We start from the raw sequence: 16,798 nt of genomic DNA, 5'->3' as shown, positions 1-16,798 counted from the left end.
TCTGTAATGAACATTCTGTTTCAAATAGTGTGGTGTGGGGAGGGGGGCGGGGGCACTGTCACATTGTGGAAGTGTCGGTGTTTTTGAGATAAAACATTTGAGACATTTGAAGCAATACTTAATGATAGTCAAATATTGTTAATAATTAAGATCCACAGAAATATCAGAGCATCTCCAAAACTGACGTTGAGAATGCCAATATAGTCAGAGGAAACGCTGTACGATGTAGAACTGCGGCAGTACGGAGTCCGCACGCTTGTCGCACAGAAGCCGTTTTGTGTCACATGATCAGTGAACTGCGAACAAAAGAGTCCGAAGATCTCTTTTCGAGATCTAGAGAAAGCATCCGATTATTTATCAGTGCAGCGCGACAACATGACCTCTGGAGTCATTCAAAAGCACCAGGGCAAACTTCATTAGAAATTCAGTTTTACAGTAAACGAGCATCAAATATACCTGGGATTTATCGTGGATTTCCCAGACGATTTCCCATTCGGCAAGTTATTGATTTGGTCTGAATCCAGGGAAAGGCCCCGGAGGTCCTTTAAATTTCCATCCCTGACCCAGAGCTCCACCCGTGCGACCCTGTCACGACCGTGACAAACAACAAGAAACACTGGCAGACACATGACCCACCCACTTCATCTGTGTCTCAGTGCTCTGTGCTTTACCACTAGCGACGGGAACAGTAGCTCGATTGTTTCGTAGTTCTTACAAATCTCATTACGCCATTAGGAACGCAGGCGTGCAGCTCTGCACCAGCGGAGCACAGTCCGGAGCAAACGAGCGCCGAGTAACAGGCCCGAGGCAACGGGCGCCTTGACGACAGGTTGAAGGCCAGAGCAGCCGATCCCAGAGCAGTGCGGTCTGGGAGCGAGCCCACCTGCACTGAAGGATCCTCGACAGGCCCGGGGGGAGCTTGGCGCTGACAGGTGTTCCCACGGGCGACAGGCCGCCGCACCGCCATGCAAAGGTCAGGTCAAGTCATGTGACGTTAATGCACGGGGGGCGTTGAGAGACGAGCCACGAATGAGAAATAAGGAATGAGCTGGCCAATAAGCAGCAGGGAAACTAAGCGCCTGTCCAGGAACATCCCTCAGCCCCCCGACTGAGAAATAAAATACATGAGGTGAGTCTCTCTTTCTACTCTCTCTTCCTCTCGCTCCCTCCCTCCACTCACTCTCTTCCTTCACACACACTCTCTCTCGATCCCTCAACTCTCTCTCTCCCTCCCTCCTTACTGTGTCTTTCTCTCACCCTCCACACAATCTGTCTCTCTCCGTCCTTACTCCCCCTCTCTCTCTCCATCCTTACTCGCTCTCCCTCCATACACTCCCTCTCTCTCCCTCCTTACTCCCTCTCTTTCTCTCTCCATGCTTCCTCTCTCTCCCTCCCTCTCTCTCTCCCTCCCACCACTCTCTCTCTCCATCCTCCCTCTCTCCCTCTCCCTCCCTCCTCCCTCTCCCTCCCTCCTCCCTCCCTCTCTCCCTCTCTCTCCCTCCCCTCTCTCACCGCTCTCGCTCCAGCCTCCCTCTCCCGCTCTCTCTCGCTCTCTCAGGCTGTTTTGCTGGGGCGGTAATGAAAAGCTCTCCGTTCCCCGGGCGCTCTGTTAATTACTTCTCTATTTATTTAGCGGATCCGGGCGGGCGGGGCGGACGGGGCGGGGGCTGTCCCCGGCCCGGCGGATTGTCTGACTCCCGCGTTAAATAGCCCGCATTCCGATCCTCTGATGCCGAAACTAACATGAGTCCCCCCCCCCCCGCTTTCATCTCAACGGCGCGTCAAATTAGCACCCAACAGATTCCCAATACAAAGGGCCTGGTTACCGCAAAAAAAGAAAAAAAGAGAAGGCATTTGGAAGACAGCGGTCCGGTTCGATGCCTCTGCGCGGAGACGGCTCTTCTCCGCGGGCCCCAAAGCCGCGCCCCGCCGCGCCGTGACCTGACGCTAACGGTACAAGGCCACGCTAACGGTACAAGGCCGCGCTAACGGTACAAGGCCATGCTAACGGTACAAGGCCGCGCTAACGGTACAAGGCCACGCTAACAGTACAAGGCCGCGCTAACGGTACAAGGCCATGCTAACGGTACAAGGCCGCGCTAACGGTACAAGGCCATGCTAACGGTACAAGGCCGCGCTAACGGTACAAGGCCACGCTAACAGTACAAGGCCGCGCTAACGGTACAAGGCCATGCTAACGGTACAAGGCCGCGCTAACGGTACAAGGCCACGCTAACAGTACAAGGCCGCGCTAACGGTACAAGGCCATGCTAACGGTACAAGGCCACGCTAACATTCCAAGGCCACGCTAACAGTACAAGGCCACGCTAACGGTACAAGGCCACGCTAACGGTACAAGGCCACACTAACGGTACAAGGCCACGCTAACGGTACAAGGCCACGCTAACGGTACAAGGCCGCGCTAACAGTGCAAGGCCACGCTAACAGTACAAGGCCACGCTAACAGTGCAAGGCCACGCTAACAGTACAAGGCCACGCTAACGGTACAAGGCCGCGCTAACGGTACAAGGCCGCGCTAACGGTACAAGGCCGCGCTAACAGTACAAGGCCGCGCTAACGGTACAAGGCCGCGCTAACGGTACAAGGCCAGGCGAACGGTACAAGGCCACGCTAACGGTACAAGGCCATGCTAACAGTACAAGGCCATGCTAACAGTACAAGGCCATGCTAACGGTACAAGGCCGCGCTAACGGTACAAGGCCACGCTAACGCTCACGCCTGTGCTAAACGGGTTTTCCTTCGGCAAATTACTCAGACTGGCGCACAGAAGCGCCTGCCGCAACAGACTAAATTAGGAGGCTGCAGAGCAAGGATAGATCTGTGTCATCCACTCATCAGCGTGCGATGACTCACAAGAGAAAGGACTGGAATCAGACCTTTAATTTAATTTAATCAAATCTTCTGTTCAGCCTGCAATGTCTCCAATTTTGTACTTATATTCTGAATTATTAAGTCCATTCCAAATTTCTTAAATGGCATTTAAATGAAGATATTCAAGCTGTAATTCCTGTTTGCACATTTAATTACACAGAGACTCCATCATGCTTACAGCTTGCCCCTTATTGCCTCTGTAAAAGGAATGTGAAATAAAAAAGGGCCTTTTTCCCCCCCATTCATGAATTATAGTCCCGGTTGTAATTTTTGTTTGTTCACCAGCAGCACCAGGCAGCAGTTCTTTCCTTCAGGGTTGGTTGCCGTGGTGAGGGCCTGCCCCCCCCCCCCCCCCCCACCCACCCAAAGGTCCTTCAATCCTGAATCCTTCTAGTGCAGATCTGGTTTCATAAGTTTATAGGCTGTTTTTATTTTTGGGCTCAGCAAACACATGAGTCTGGATGCCACATCTCTGTGACAGGGCCTTAAAGGGGAAACGAGAGGGAGGGAGGGAGGGAGTGACAGAGGTGGGTACGGAGGGAGGGAGAGAGAGAGAGAGAGAGAGAGAGAGAGAGAGAGAGAAAGAGAGGGAGAGAGAGAGAGAGAGAGAGAGCCCGTTCATATTCTATACGCTCTTTTGTGCTTTGGCAGTGCGGCTCTTGGTTGCCCTGCCAAGAAAGCATCACTGGACTGAAATGAATTGAGAGATGGAGGGAGAAAGGAATGGGTGAGGGAAGGAGACGGAGATAGGGACAGAAAGAGAGAGATGGATGGAGACAGAAAAGGGAGAGGGAGGGGAAAAAAGAGGTATCGACAGGGGCAGAGAGAGAGAGGGAGAGCGAGAGAGAAAGAGAGAAGGAGAGCGAGAGAGAAAGAGAGAGAGAGAGAAAGAGAGAGGGAGAGCGAGAGAGAAAGAGAGAGGGAGAGAGAGAGAGAAAGAGAGAGGGAGAGCGAGAGAGAAAGAGATAAGTGGGGTGCTTTCTTTGCCCGGCTGCAGGGTCCATGTGTGCAGGCATGCATTCATTAACGTAATTCCTCCACTTTGAACAGGGGCAGGGAGAGGGACGGAGGCTCATAAATACCAAGCCCCGCCCCTGTCCCCGCCTCCTGAGCACGGGGGTGTGGGGGGGGGGGGGGGCTGGGGGGGGGGGGGCGGAGGAGCCGGGGCGGGGGCACTGTCCCAAGCCCATCTGCATGAGAATGGCCCCCGCCCGTCCAAAGGGATGAAAAGGTGGTGGGAACGCACGGGACAGACCCTTCCTGTTCTTGCAGGTCATTTATTTCACTCCCGTCAGGGCTGGGCCTGGGCCCGGTCTGTCCGGCGAATTCTTTCGCACTTTGTTTTCTACGCCCCCCCCCCCAGCCCCCACCACCACCACAACCCCCCACTAACCCCCACCACCACCAACCACCCTTCCTTCGCCTTAAAAGAAAAGATGGAGAAAACGACATCAAACAGAATGCCAGTGATTCTTTCCCAGATATCCACACGGCAAAGCTTGAGGATTTAAAAGTGTGCGCTTTGCATAACAAACAAAAAAATAATAATAATTTAAAAACACTTGAAAATGGAAAACAATCCGTTAAAGCGTTTGTGTGGATGTGCTTGCGATTGCATGCAGATAACCACGACTTTCACTTTCGAGTTCGAAACTTTAATTTAAAGAACAAAAAAATAAATGAAAAAAAAAACTCACCAAACATTATGCCATATATTTCCATTAAATGTACGATGACCAATGTTCATTTTTTGGTTATAATCATGGGATATAATTTTATTAAAGTAGGCTTCAGATAAAGCACATAAAACAGAATGAGATTTAATGAGAATGGATTTATTGTTCTGGATTTAAATTAGATATTAAATACAGGTATTCCTGGCATACACAAAAATAAACTCTGCAAAAGCCTTTCAGCTCTAAATATTGCACTGTAATATTGCATTTAATAAGCAAACAAAAATAAGAAAAAGGCATAATGCACTTTATCATTTCAACCCGAAATAGTCCAAACAAGCACCATTGATCGCATTGTTAAAGTTTTGCCCATTTTTGTAAATGTGCAGAATACCTTGTGCAAAATGAAAACTGTCCTTCCAGCTTCGAGCGCTAAATAAAAATTTCACATCTAAAACAGGCCACACTTTCTGCTGAAAGATCACAGGCTTTTTTTTTTTTTTTTTTAAAGAAGACTTTATCTTCACTTGCTTAGCGGCCCTTTTGGGAAGCACTGCTATTGAGATAAATGTCTTGTTTTCCTCTGAGTACAATGGCACCATTCGTTCTGATATGTTCTGACATTTAGTCAATCACACTTTGCTGTTCTTTAACAGGGGATATTATTGACATTTGGGTCCTTTTCCATGGGGGGGGGGAGAGGGACAACATTCCCTTCAAGAGCACACGTCCATTTCAGAAATTACAGACAGAATCTGACATCCGTGTTTTTTTTGAGTTGTCCGGTCTGACCTTTTGCACTGACCGGTCTGTACCGTAAGGAGAAACAGAAGCTGCAAACGCTTAACTTACGGCATTCTTTACGAGAAAAAGAAAAGCTTTTCCGTGTTAACAAAAAAATGTTCAATGTCAACTATTTTATTTAAAGAGAATGCAAGTTGCATGTTAAACACTTTAGTGAAAATGAAGTTTTTTATATAGTTTATTAAGTCTAGTAATGTTTTTTTTTTTTTAAATAGCATAACTGGGAAAACAGTATCTTGCAACACACAGCTGTAAAGAGGAGTGTGTGCATGTCCACACGGTATAATAATGCTCAGCGTTGAATTATCACCGATAGAGTAGAGTACATTTGATTGTCCTCTGAACACATACAAACTCTGTTATGAGTTGAATTAACGCAGAAGGTGTGTGGAGGGGGGGGGGGGGGGGGGGCGAGCAGTTATTTGAATTGCATTGTGGGTACACGGACGTGAAAAGACTCCATTTGGCATTGCGGTCACAGAAAGTGACATCACCCATGGGAATCAATTCCACGTCCGGCGCTGGACCCCAGAGGGGTTTGTTTCACAGATGAGAGGTTCAGACGGTGACCGTTATAAAAGCCCCGGGTTCTCAGGATGCAGCGCTCTTAGTGTTTTACTGGAAAGAGGGATTCTATGGTAAGTGAGTTCCCGGCCAGGACCAGCGAATCCATTTTTTTTTTTTTTTTGGATCAAAGAAGGCTTTGGAACGCTCCATAACAAGCTCTGTAATCCGGCACTGCACACACACAAAAAAAAGAAGAAAAAAAAACCCGACCGCCAAAAAAGCTACAGAATGCACCGGATCATTTGACTAAAAATGAAATCTTCACAGCGATCAGTTCTATCAATAATTTTTTTTTTTAAGTTGATTTTCAGTTGTGCTTGCATTTGACCATGTTTTCACAAACTGCTGTACTGTAGGTTGTGTTAGAAACACATTACCAAGTGTTATATTAGGTAAAAGAGTATTGATTGCTGGAGATATCAAAATGATAATATTGTAATTCTGTTTGAGCCAAGCATTTTTGCAACTGTATAACCCTTAGACAATACATTAACTGAACTGCTACAACATAAGTACTCATCTGTTCTGTATACTGATCAGCAAATTTAGTTATATACCACGATAATTGATCTTTATCAGTTTTTTTTACTTTAAAAACTAACAAAAAATGAATAAATGCAAGCATGCACCCAAATGGATATTGAGTGTGTGTGTGTAAGTATACATTCCCTGCAAGGCATTTTCCCCAGTAAAGAATGAGGGGTGAACTTTGGTTAACTCGCGTAACCCACCCTTTAGGCCATACATGTCACTCACGCAGACAGACGACCCGCTATTTTTCAGCTCTAAATAGTTTAATAGTCTATCTGACCCAGTCGTGCTCTCCAGGCGGCGAGGCCCAGCGCACATCTGTGATTACACGGTTACGGCAGTGCGGTGATGGAGCGAGCCCTGTCCTCGGTCTTTCTTTTCGATTACAACAGCACTTAATAAAGAAAACAAACAAAAAAAAGAAGATTACAACAGCGCTTAACAAGCAAACAAATAAAATATTGCAACAGCGCTTAATAAACAAACAAAAAAGATTACAACAGCGCTTAATAAACAAACAAAAAAGATTACAACCGTTCTTAAAAAACAAACAAAAATAAAGATCACAACAGCTCTTATTAAACAAAAAATAAAAGATGGAAACAGCGCTTAATAAACGAAAAGATGATCACAAAAGAGTCACGTCGCCGGCCCCTACAATCGCCGCACCTGTTTGACATGCAAAAAGGCTCCTGTGGTTTTGGGGGGTTGGGGGGGGGGGGGGGCTGACCTGGTTTAGCCTGCGGCCCCGTCCCAGGCAGCGGGACTCTGTGGGAAGGAACGAACACGTGGGGAGAGGAAAAGATGGAAAGACACAAGCGGAGCGGTTAGCCAAGAGGTGGGAGGAGAGACGGAACTCAGCGGTTCTGGAAGCGTTCGCGGATGCAGGCGACATGGGAACCAAGTGGACTCCACAGTCTGGCAAGCGTGTGTGGATTTTAAAGTGAGCCTTATGCTGCAAAATGTGTTTGTTTGTGTTTTGTTTTTTTAGCATATCTGAAAAACGCCAACACTTGTTTTCATCCATGCGCATGCACACACACACACACACACAAGTTTATATCCATCCTAATTTGAGTTAATCGGCTCACAGATTCTCCATGTAGAAGGCATTATGTGTGCTTTCCATGGCTATATGTACACCTGAAAATTAAAACAGTGTCCAACACTTCCCCTCTAGTCCTACACCCCTATACCAGACCAGGTCCCTTCTCCTCTCTTTGTCACCAATGCAGTTGTTGCCCTGACTTTACCCTTGTTCACTGAGAGAGAGAGGGAGGGGGGGGGGGGTGAGAGAGAGAGTCTGTGTGTTTGTGTGTTTGTACGCGCGCGTGTGTCCCTCCCACACTCGGCACAGCAGCGCGCACGCTCTGGACTGGAAGGACTCTGCTGTGCAGTCTGATCATGTGACGGGCCGCGAGCCCAGGCAAAGCAGAGCGAGACAGTTGTCGGAGACCGAAACGCCAGCTTCATTGAAAAGCTCCGTTATTGAGAGCAAGAGACAGGAGAGATAGACATTTTCGGTGCACAGACACAGATAACACATACCGCAAGCGCTTCTGAACTTCGGGGAAAAGGGACATTTAAACGGCCTTAAGACATTCGTTACGAAGAAGGACAAGACAGATTTATTAAAAAAATTAAAGATTCAAGAACAGTGGGGCACACGGGAGTTTATTCTTCATTCTGAGCAACTTGTGGAATTATAAGGGCATCGTTCAAAAGAAGAAACTACCTCTCACCCTCTTTTCCCGTTTTCTTTTTTTTCTCTGTTTTATTTATTTTTTTGTATCTTCCTTTGCAGCAAGTGAGAGGAGAAGGAACACAATCGCAGCACTGTGCATAAAGAAAGTGATCGCGGCACCGCGAGGCAGAAGGGCTTGCTGCGTTAGCTAGCCAGAGGGGACAGGACAGAGGGTGGAATAGACACATCGCGCGCCTCTCGTACGAGCCTGTATTTTATATCGTGTGTTTATTTATACGTTTTTAGTGTTGTTTTTTTTTTTTTTTTGCTCCTCGATTTTGTCAGGGGTGCGTGATTTTTTTTTTTTTTTTGGAATATGGTTGGGGAAATGGAAACGAAGGAGAAACCGAAGCCGACCCCAGACTATCTCATGCAGCTTATGAACGACAAGAAACTGATGAGCAGTCTGCCCAACTTCTGCGGGATTTTCAACCACCTCGAGCGACTGCTGGACGAAGGTATCCAAACCCGGATCGATGTGTGCAAATTAAATATACGATCTGTTATTTTCTGGTGGGGGAGGGTGGGGGGTGGGAGCTTGAGTAGCCTATATGTCATATGATCCGAACAGAGAAAATCACGAACGGGTGCCGCCGAGCTTTATCTTTTCCCTTTTGTTTATCTTATTGTTATCGTATTTATCGAATTTGAGTTGGCACTAACCGGAGCTCTCGATGCTGTCTACTTTGAAATTGCGATCAGCCGACTACAGCGACGGGAAATGCTGCATACCCGTTCCATAATCTGGCATGTGCATAAAACAAATTGCAGGTGTACAGTGCTGCTAAGTACCAGACATTTCCTAAATTCCTAGGCTTGGAACCACATATAGGCTATATTTTAGGTTGTCTACGTAGTGGCAACCTCTAACTGCTCCACGCGGTTAAATAGATATTGACCAATAAATCAAAATTTCCCAATCCATTTAATCGCAAACTGTGACATCACGAAAACAGTGTTACATCGAGACTTTTGTATGCGCTTTGATTAATATGCAGCGATCCAACAAACTACATTTTACAAGCGTTCGCTACGCCCTTTCTCTATGTGGACAATTGTGAAATAAACTCATTCACCTCCAACTGATTTCCCTCGACGATGTTATTTATGTAAGTATTATACTTATAAAAACATTTATTCTTAGTGACAAAATTAAAAATAACTATGTTACGATATTACAGTTCCAAAATAGCCTACTAATTACGGGATAATGTCCGTTAATACAATGACCGTTAATACAAAGCCTTCAAATGTCAGGTCAAAAGCAGTGCGAAGCAGGTGTGCAACATTTAACAGAACGCCCATTGCGCATTAAGACACTGCACCAAAGGTACTTAACTGAGTGAAATATCTAATTAGTATAAAACTGTAACCATGGGAAGCCTATACTGTAATATGTCCAGAGTCTAAATTATCTGCTACTAAAAGTAAACTTGTGATATTAACTGTGATTATCACTGGCCTTCCTTTAGAGTTCAACTTCTTTTTGTTGTTTGACTTATTTTTGTTCCATAGAGCTGGATATACATGTTAGGCCTACTCTTTTAAAAACAATATCCACAGCATTATACTCGTGCGACCCCTCAGAACAGTGACAGGGGCGTGAGCTGACTGCAGGTGGGTTAGACGGCATTCAAAAGTTGATTGGAAAATAACTCGCGTTTCACGCCGAACTGGTAAACTTGTGTGGGCGAAGCCAGATCGAGCGCCAGGGGGCTCTTCATCGAGTTCAGCGAAGAGTCCAGAGTGCAGGAGAACCAAGTATCACCCCTCGGCGGCGCTTTAAATTCCGCTTTTACAGTCGCTAACTTTATAAAAACGGCCACTATAATAGGTTAACTAGCGCTAGAGTACACATCCGTCTTTTGTTCTGTGAGAGCGAATAAATGTTTTATTGCGATTCTGATTCGCTGAGGAATTTATAGGCTCGCGGTCTGATAACCCCCATTGCGCGTCCTTCACGTGCTGGTGCTAATCGAGACCCCCGTCTCCCTCGCAACCCCCACCAGTTCGAACAAGTGAGTCGAGTCGGGAAGTCGGGAGCCATACAGAACGTTTGCCCCCCCCCCCCCCCCCCCCCCACCACCCCCTCGTCCTAGCCTCGGGCAAAATAAGTCTGCCTCTTCGTGAAAGGGTATTGATTGGAGAAGGAGCGACCTTAAGCGAAGAGTAACAGCAGGGTATTTGGAGAGGGAAGGGAGCGAGGAGTGTAGCTGCGGTCACTGGAGGGGAGCGCACAAGGGGTTTTATCGGCTGGTCATTACAATAAACCCAGCGGATAGGACAGCCCCCCCCCCCTCCCACGGCACCACCTCTGGCGTGTTCCTTGTAGCCTATTGCTTAGTGAATGAGGAGCAGAGGATTTGGTTGGGCAGCCTTGAAAAAGGGCATTTGGACACACTTGGAGTTTGGGGAAAATATATACATTTCGCCCACCACCACCTGCCCACCCCATCCCACCCCACCCCACCCCACCCCTTCATATATATTTCGTTAGATGCCATATGATTCCAGAAAAGCCTTGTTTTAAAGTTGGCTGTCGCTTTTTAAAGCACTTTTTTCAACAAGGCTACAGCACACCGTTTTTTTGTTGTTGTTGCTGTTGTTTGAAGTTTAATGTCTTCCTAAGACAAAAAAAAATCTTTTGTAAAGTATTGCAGCTTAATATCTTCCTATGAAAAAAAAAAAATCTGCATATAGGTGGTGCTCAATCACGGCTATGAGTAACCGTAAGACATAACCTACAAAAGAATGTCACCTGTCTTCGTGTGTGCGTGTGTGTGTGCGCGTGTGTGTGTGTGTGAATGTCGAGCCAGTGTTTTATGTACCTGCTGGTGTACGGTGTTGTTCGCGGTGTGAAATGGTATCTGTCCGCTGGGATTTGGCCCTTGCTCGGATGCAGGGCCTGGATGCAGCACGTGATTGGCCGAGCGCAATTTGGCACATGAGCGAGTGTCCGCCGCTGTGGCTAATCACGGACACACTCGCTCACGAGGTACTTTTTCTTTTTTTCTTCTCGTCAGCACAGAATGAATCATCTGTGGTGAAATTCCTGGTGTGTGAGAGGCCCTGATGGCACACACAGCTGTGCGTGAGAGCCTCACACACACACACACACACACACACTCGTGCAGACAAACAAACGCACGCATGCAAGCACACACAAAGATGCACACAGACACACAGAAGCAGACTCAAACTCATGCATGTTCATTTATGAGCTCTTACGTTTACATGCTCACACACACACACACACACACGTAGACAGACACACGCACAAACCCGCACATTCACATACACAGGCACACGCACACACTCATGCAGACAGACAAACGCTCGCACTTATGCACACAAAGACGCACACAGAAGCACACACAAACTCATGCATGTTAATTTATAAGACCCCTCACGTTTACATGCTCACACACACACACGCAGACAGACATACACACACATGCAGACAGACACACGCACGCGCACGCACACACACACACACACAGAAGCACGGACAAACTCATGCACGTTCATTTATAAGAGCCTTCACGTGCACATGCTCACACACCCACACACACACATGCATGTGCTGCAAATTCCACGTACGAACGCGGTCGCACTAGTACGCACGTGCACGCTCGCACGCGAAGAGCTGCACCCAGACGCCCACACGCACGCAGGGAATTGTGCTGTCGGGGCCGGTCTGCTAAAAAAAACAACGTCAGCATTACCTAGAATTCAGCGCATGACGCATCGGCCTATCGCACAGCGCCCTGGCCGTTCGCGTCCTCGCCTCCCGCGGCGTTCGGCCCCGGTGTTCTTCGGCTGACGTTTCACCGCGGAGGAAAGCGACGAGGTGCTTGTCCCTCCTGAAAGTTCATAAAGCTTTACCGTTGTTTTGCAGCCGGAGCCGCGTTGTAAACCAGTGAAAAACGCGGGTTATCCGGGGGAAGTTTACACAAGGTTTTAGCTCGCAGACGAGACCGGCGTTAAAAAAATAAATAAATAAATAAATAAAAAATGTCTTGACAGAACTTGACGGTTTCACTTCTCCTTCGCGCCGTTGTTGCCCGGTTTCAGTGCCGAACAGAAGTGACCGGAATAGTAAAAGGAACTAGTTAAGCGAGAGTGGGAGAGACGACAGTGTGGATGCTGCTCGGTTCTCTGTGCCTTTTCACTCGAGGCTATCGCCGAACCTGTACCGGCAGCCGGCCATTACCATGGGTAGAAAAGTAGCTCTGGTATCAAACGTAGTCTGGGGCTACAACCGTGTGTGTGTGTGTGGGTGTGTGTGTGTGTGAGTGTCTGTGTGTGTATGTGTGAGAGTGTATGTGTGTGGTGTGTGTGTCTGTGTTTTTCTGAGCATGTGTGTGTGAGTGAATATGTGAGATTGTGTGCGTGCGCATGTGTGAGTGTTTGCGTGAGTGAGTATGCAAAAGTGTGTGTGTGTGTGTGTGTGTGTGTGTGTGTGTGTGCGGGGCAGAATTTGTTTCTCTTTCCCCTCCTTATGCAGTGTATCTCTCTGAGTGGGCTCGGGGCTGAATGCATGCATAACTGAAGTGTGACTCCCGTGCTTGTTCTGTAATGTTTACTCTGGTCGTTAGAATGCAGTTGGAGGCACGTTGGCCATATGTGACATTCCCCTTTTGTCCAGATCACAGAGGACTGTTGAGACACTGGTTTCACTTCCAGGGCTTTGTCTGCTGAACGCAGCACTCTGGCCTCTCACACAGAACATAGAGCAGAGAAGTGATATCACAGCTGCGTTCTGCAAGCTGAGGAATCTGACGCAGCTTTCTGTGAACTGTGTGTTTGTCTCGAGTGCGTGTGTGTTGTTTGTGTGTGCGCGTGTGGGTGTGCGTGCGCGTGCACGTGTGTGACTGTGTCTGCGCGAGTGTTGTGTGCGCGCGTGGGTGTGCGTACGCGTGCATGTGTGTGACCGTGTTTGCACGTGTGTGTCTGTGCGTGTCTGTGTGTCTCGTGCATGTGTGTGTATGTGTGTGTGCATGCGTATGTATATGTGTTTGCGTGTGTTTGTGCGTGTCTATGTGTGTACGTTTGTGTCTGTGTGTGTCTCGTGTATGTGTACACGCATTTGTGTGCGCGTGTGCACACGTGCATGTGCGTATGTATGTCTGCATGTGCGCATGCGTTTGTGTGTGTGTGTGTGTGTGAGAGAGACTGGTAGAGAGGGGGTAAATAGTGGGGTAATATTTCTCCTCCTTGTCCTTTAATACTTTTCCAGTTCTCTACGTGGGAACGCCCACCAGACCAGACACACATGGCAGCTTTATCTTAAGCCGTTTCCCTGAAACGTCCTCATGCTCTGACTAAACTAAACTATTAAACAGTAGCCCGCATCCGATTGGCCACACAGTCCCTTGGATTCCCTGCCCACTTTAATTGCCGAGGTCATCAACGCAAAACAGATATTTAAAAAAAAAATGTGCATATATATCTGCTTATTGGCTTGTCTTGTTTTTGTGTTGCTTTGCTTATGGCCTAGCTAATATCACTAGAGGAGGTAATTATAAAAGCCCTCTTGGGTTTCATCTGGCACTGTCCCTTTAATATATTGCCAGTTTTACCGTTTTACTGTGTGCAAATAAAATAAAATAAGCTATTTTCAGTTTATATACCTGATTCAAGAAAATTAATGAAGGCAACCAATCTTTCTGTACAATAGCAGGTAAGACAAATGGCAGTTAAAGCTTGTTCACAACTCCACCGCCCACCCACCCCCCACACTCCCACACCCTCATACATAACACCCAAAACAAAGATGCTCTTATAGCTGTAGCTATACACGAAACACACAAGGAAAAATAGGACGATTTTGCCTGAAATGCGTAAAAAGACATTGCCCCAGCTGTGTACGATCCACCTGTGCATGTGAGCTGTGTGTGCACGTGTGAGACGCTAGTGCATGTTTGAGCTGTGCGTGCATGTGTGAGACACTAGTGCATGTGTGAGACGCTAGTGCATGTGTGAGACGCTAGTGCATGAGTGAGACGCTAGTGCACGTGTGAGACGCTAGTGCATGTGTGAGCTGTGTGTGCATGTGTGAGACACTAGTGCATGTGTGAGACGCTAGTGCACGTGTGAGCTGTGCGTGCATGTGTGAGATGCTAGTGCATGAGTGAGCTGCGTGTGCATGTGTGTGTGTGCTGTGTGTGCATGTGTGAGCTGTGTGTGTGTGTGCTGTGTGTGCATGTGTGAGCTGTGTGTGTGAGCTGTGTGTGCATGTGTGTGCACGTGCGAGCTGTGTGTGCATGTATGAGCTGTGTGTGTGAGCTGTGTGTGCATGTGTGTGCACATGTGAGCTGTGTGTGCATGTGTGAGCTGTGTGTGCATGTATGAGCTGTGTGTGCACGTGTGAGCTGTGTGTGTGAGCTGTGTGTGCATGTGTGAGCTGTGTGTGCTGTGTGTGCATGTATGAGCTGTGCATGCAGAGAATCTGATATTATCCGTGTGTTTAAAGCAGTTAACCAGTTCAGACTCGGGGTCTAAGGGGAGGGCATACAAGCAAGCGGCCGATCATTAGTGTTCACTGCCCTGCTCTCTCTGTTTCATTCTCTCTCCCTCTCTCTGTCCACTTTAACTGTTAACAGCATATGCTTTGGAAACACATTTGAATGATAATAATAGTCTACACCAATATAACACATATGTACATTTATATAATGTATACGTGTTCTTAATTTTGTGTGTGTGTATGTGTGCATCTATCTGTGTGTGCGTGTGAGCGAGTGCGTGTGTGTGTGTGATGGTGTGTGTCGGTGTCTGTGTGTGCATGTGTGTGTGTGTGTGCGTCAGTGTGTGTGCGTGTGTGTGTGTGTGATGTTGTGTGTGTGTCGGTGTCTGTGTGTGCATGTGTGTGTGTGTGATGGTGTGTGTCGGTGTGTGTGTGTGTGTGTGTGTGAGTGTGTGTGTGTGTGTGTGTCGGTGTGTGGGTGTGTGCATGTGTGTCTGTGTGTGTCAGTGTGTTTGGACCGGTGTGCTCCTGCACGTGTGCCTCACGCTCTCTCTCCGGTTCCCTCTGAATCACCGACGCCGTGATATTCGGGCTCCGTCCTGCACTCCGCTTTAAATTTCCGCGGTAACTGGGCCGCCGCCGCGGGGAGCGTCTCGCTGCGGCTCGGCCGCCGGCGGCAGCCAGCACGGCGGGCAGATCGCGGCCGACGCCCGTCTCCGTGCGCGCGTGAGCGAGCCGTTACGCGCAGGACAGGCGCGGCTGGAAGAGCTGGAGCGGGAGATTAAGTGCGTGTTTGGAAAAAAAAAAAAAAAAAAAGCAGGGATTTTTTTTTTAGTTCAAGGCAGCGAAGGTGTTTTGCTGTTGCAGGCACAACCGCTCGCCGGCGGTATCTCCAGAAAAAGGCTCTCGTTACTTACGTGCTGAAAACCACGCCGTGATAATAACAGCAATCTGCTGACCTGTCAAAGGAGTGTTCTTTTTTACTGTCTGTTTTAAAGTGCATTCGCGTTAAGATACACAAACTTCACACGCGCAAAAAAAAAAAAACCTTATTAGCGTGTGCCGAGATGTCAAAGTTAATCTGATTGGACGGAGCCTGGACAGCGATCAGATGGGCTCTGAAGGCTGAGATGAAACAGGATTCGATGGCCTGTGTGTCTGGGTGGGGGGGATTGGGGGTGGGGGGGTGGGGGTGTTGAATAAGCAGAGTACACACACACCAGGGCTGTGGATGGACGCAGGCCGATCGGTGGTGTCTGTGAAACAGCGCAGTTTTTAAAGCAGGGCTTCTCGCCCTGGTCCCAGAGAGCCGCGGGGGCGTGCTGATATATACCCTCAGTTACTGCGCACTCAGCTGCTCGATTAAAGCTGATTATTACAGTTAGCTCACCCGCTAACCTGGTTTCCAGCTCACCCGCTAACCTGGTTTCCAGCTCACCCGCTAACCTGGTTTCCAGGGGTCTGGACCTGGTCATTGACTCAGGACCGGCGCTGATTTAAAACACACTCCGAGCCCCCGATGGGGATCATGCACATGGGGCCTCCTCAGGACACAGCTCAGGGATTAACACCGATGACTGTACGTTCCCAGCTGTGGGTCTCGGCTAACAGCGATGATGAGGCGCAGTCACCAGCTCAGCGCCGCGCTGGATCCACGAGTACGCTGGTGGGGGTTTCCTCGTCTGCGGGTGTCGCCCTGAGCTCTACAGACACCCCCCCCCCCCCCCCCCCCCCGGGCGACAGGCTCGGCGCTGCCGCAGCAGGACTCCGCCGGTGAAGCCCGCCGCTGCCACCACCGCCGAACAGCTCGCCATTTTTTATTTTCTATTTTTCGCGGACCTCAGCGTTATTCCGCCCTACGGCGGAGACGAAGGGGGGGGGGGGAAGAAAAAAAACCCTGAACAGCCTGCGCCGGGGCGCTACATTGATCACACGTGAAGCTTTTTTTCGAGCCGCTGTTTTCTCGCGCACGCCGCTATACCCGCCGCGGCGGGGCCCCCAGAGCGTTGGCGGGTAGGACATAAATAAAGCGGCGAGCGAGTGGCGGCGGCATCGTCTGTCGCGGCAGAGAAACCGAGACCTCGTCGGGAACGGAAGGGGCTCAGACGCCTCCTG

At 48.6% G+C, this 16,798-nt stretch overlaps 1 protein-coding gene across 3 annotated transcripts in view; it reads left to right on the top strand.

Moving 5' to 3' along the window:
* The first annotated feature begins 7,813 nt into the window (after positions 1-7,813).
* LOC118217949 (protein quaking) overlaps positions 7,814-16,798 on the top strand; it is a 97,516-nt gene continuing 88,531 nt past the window's right edge. For all 3 annotated transcript variants that reach the window (XR_004763335.1, XM_035400205.1, XM_035400204.1), the window contains exon 1: positions 7,814-8,672. Coding sequence is in view for 2 of the 3 variants with exons in the window: in XM_035400205.1 (XP_035256096.1) it covers positions 8,531-8,672 (142 nt within the window). In the remaining variant the exon portion in view is untranslated. The remainder of the gene's footprint in view (positions 8,673-16,798) is intronic.

This window comes from Anguilla anguilla, chromosome 18 (genome assembly GCF_013347855.1).
Source record: "Anguilla anguilla isolate fAngAng1 chromosome 18, fAngAng1.pri, whole genome shotgun sequence".
Taxonomy (NCBI): Eukaryota; Metazoa; Chordata; class Actinopteri; order Anguilliformes; family Anguillidae; genus Anguilla; species Anguilla anguilla.
The sequence above is the reverse complement of the archived record's forward strand: the minus strand, read 5'-3'. Positions and strand labels throughout refer to the sequence as shown.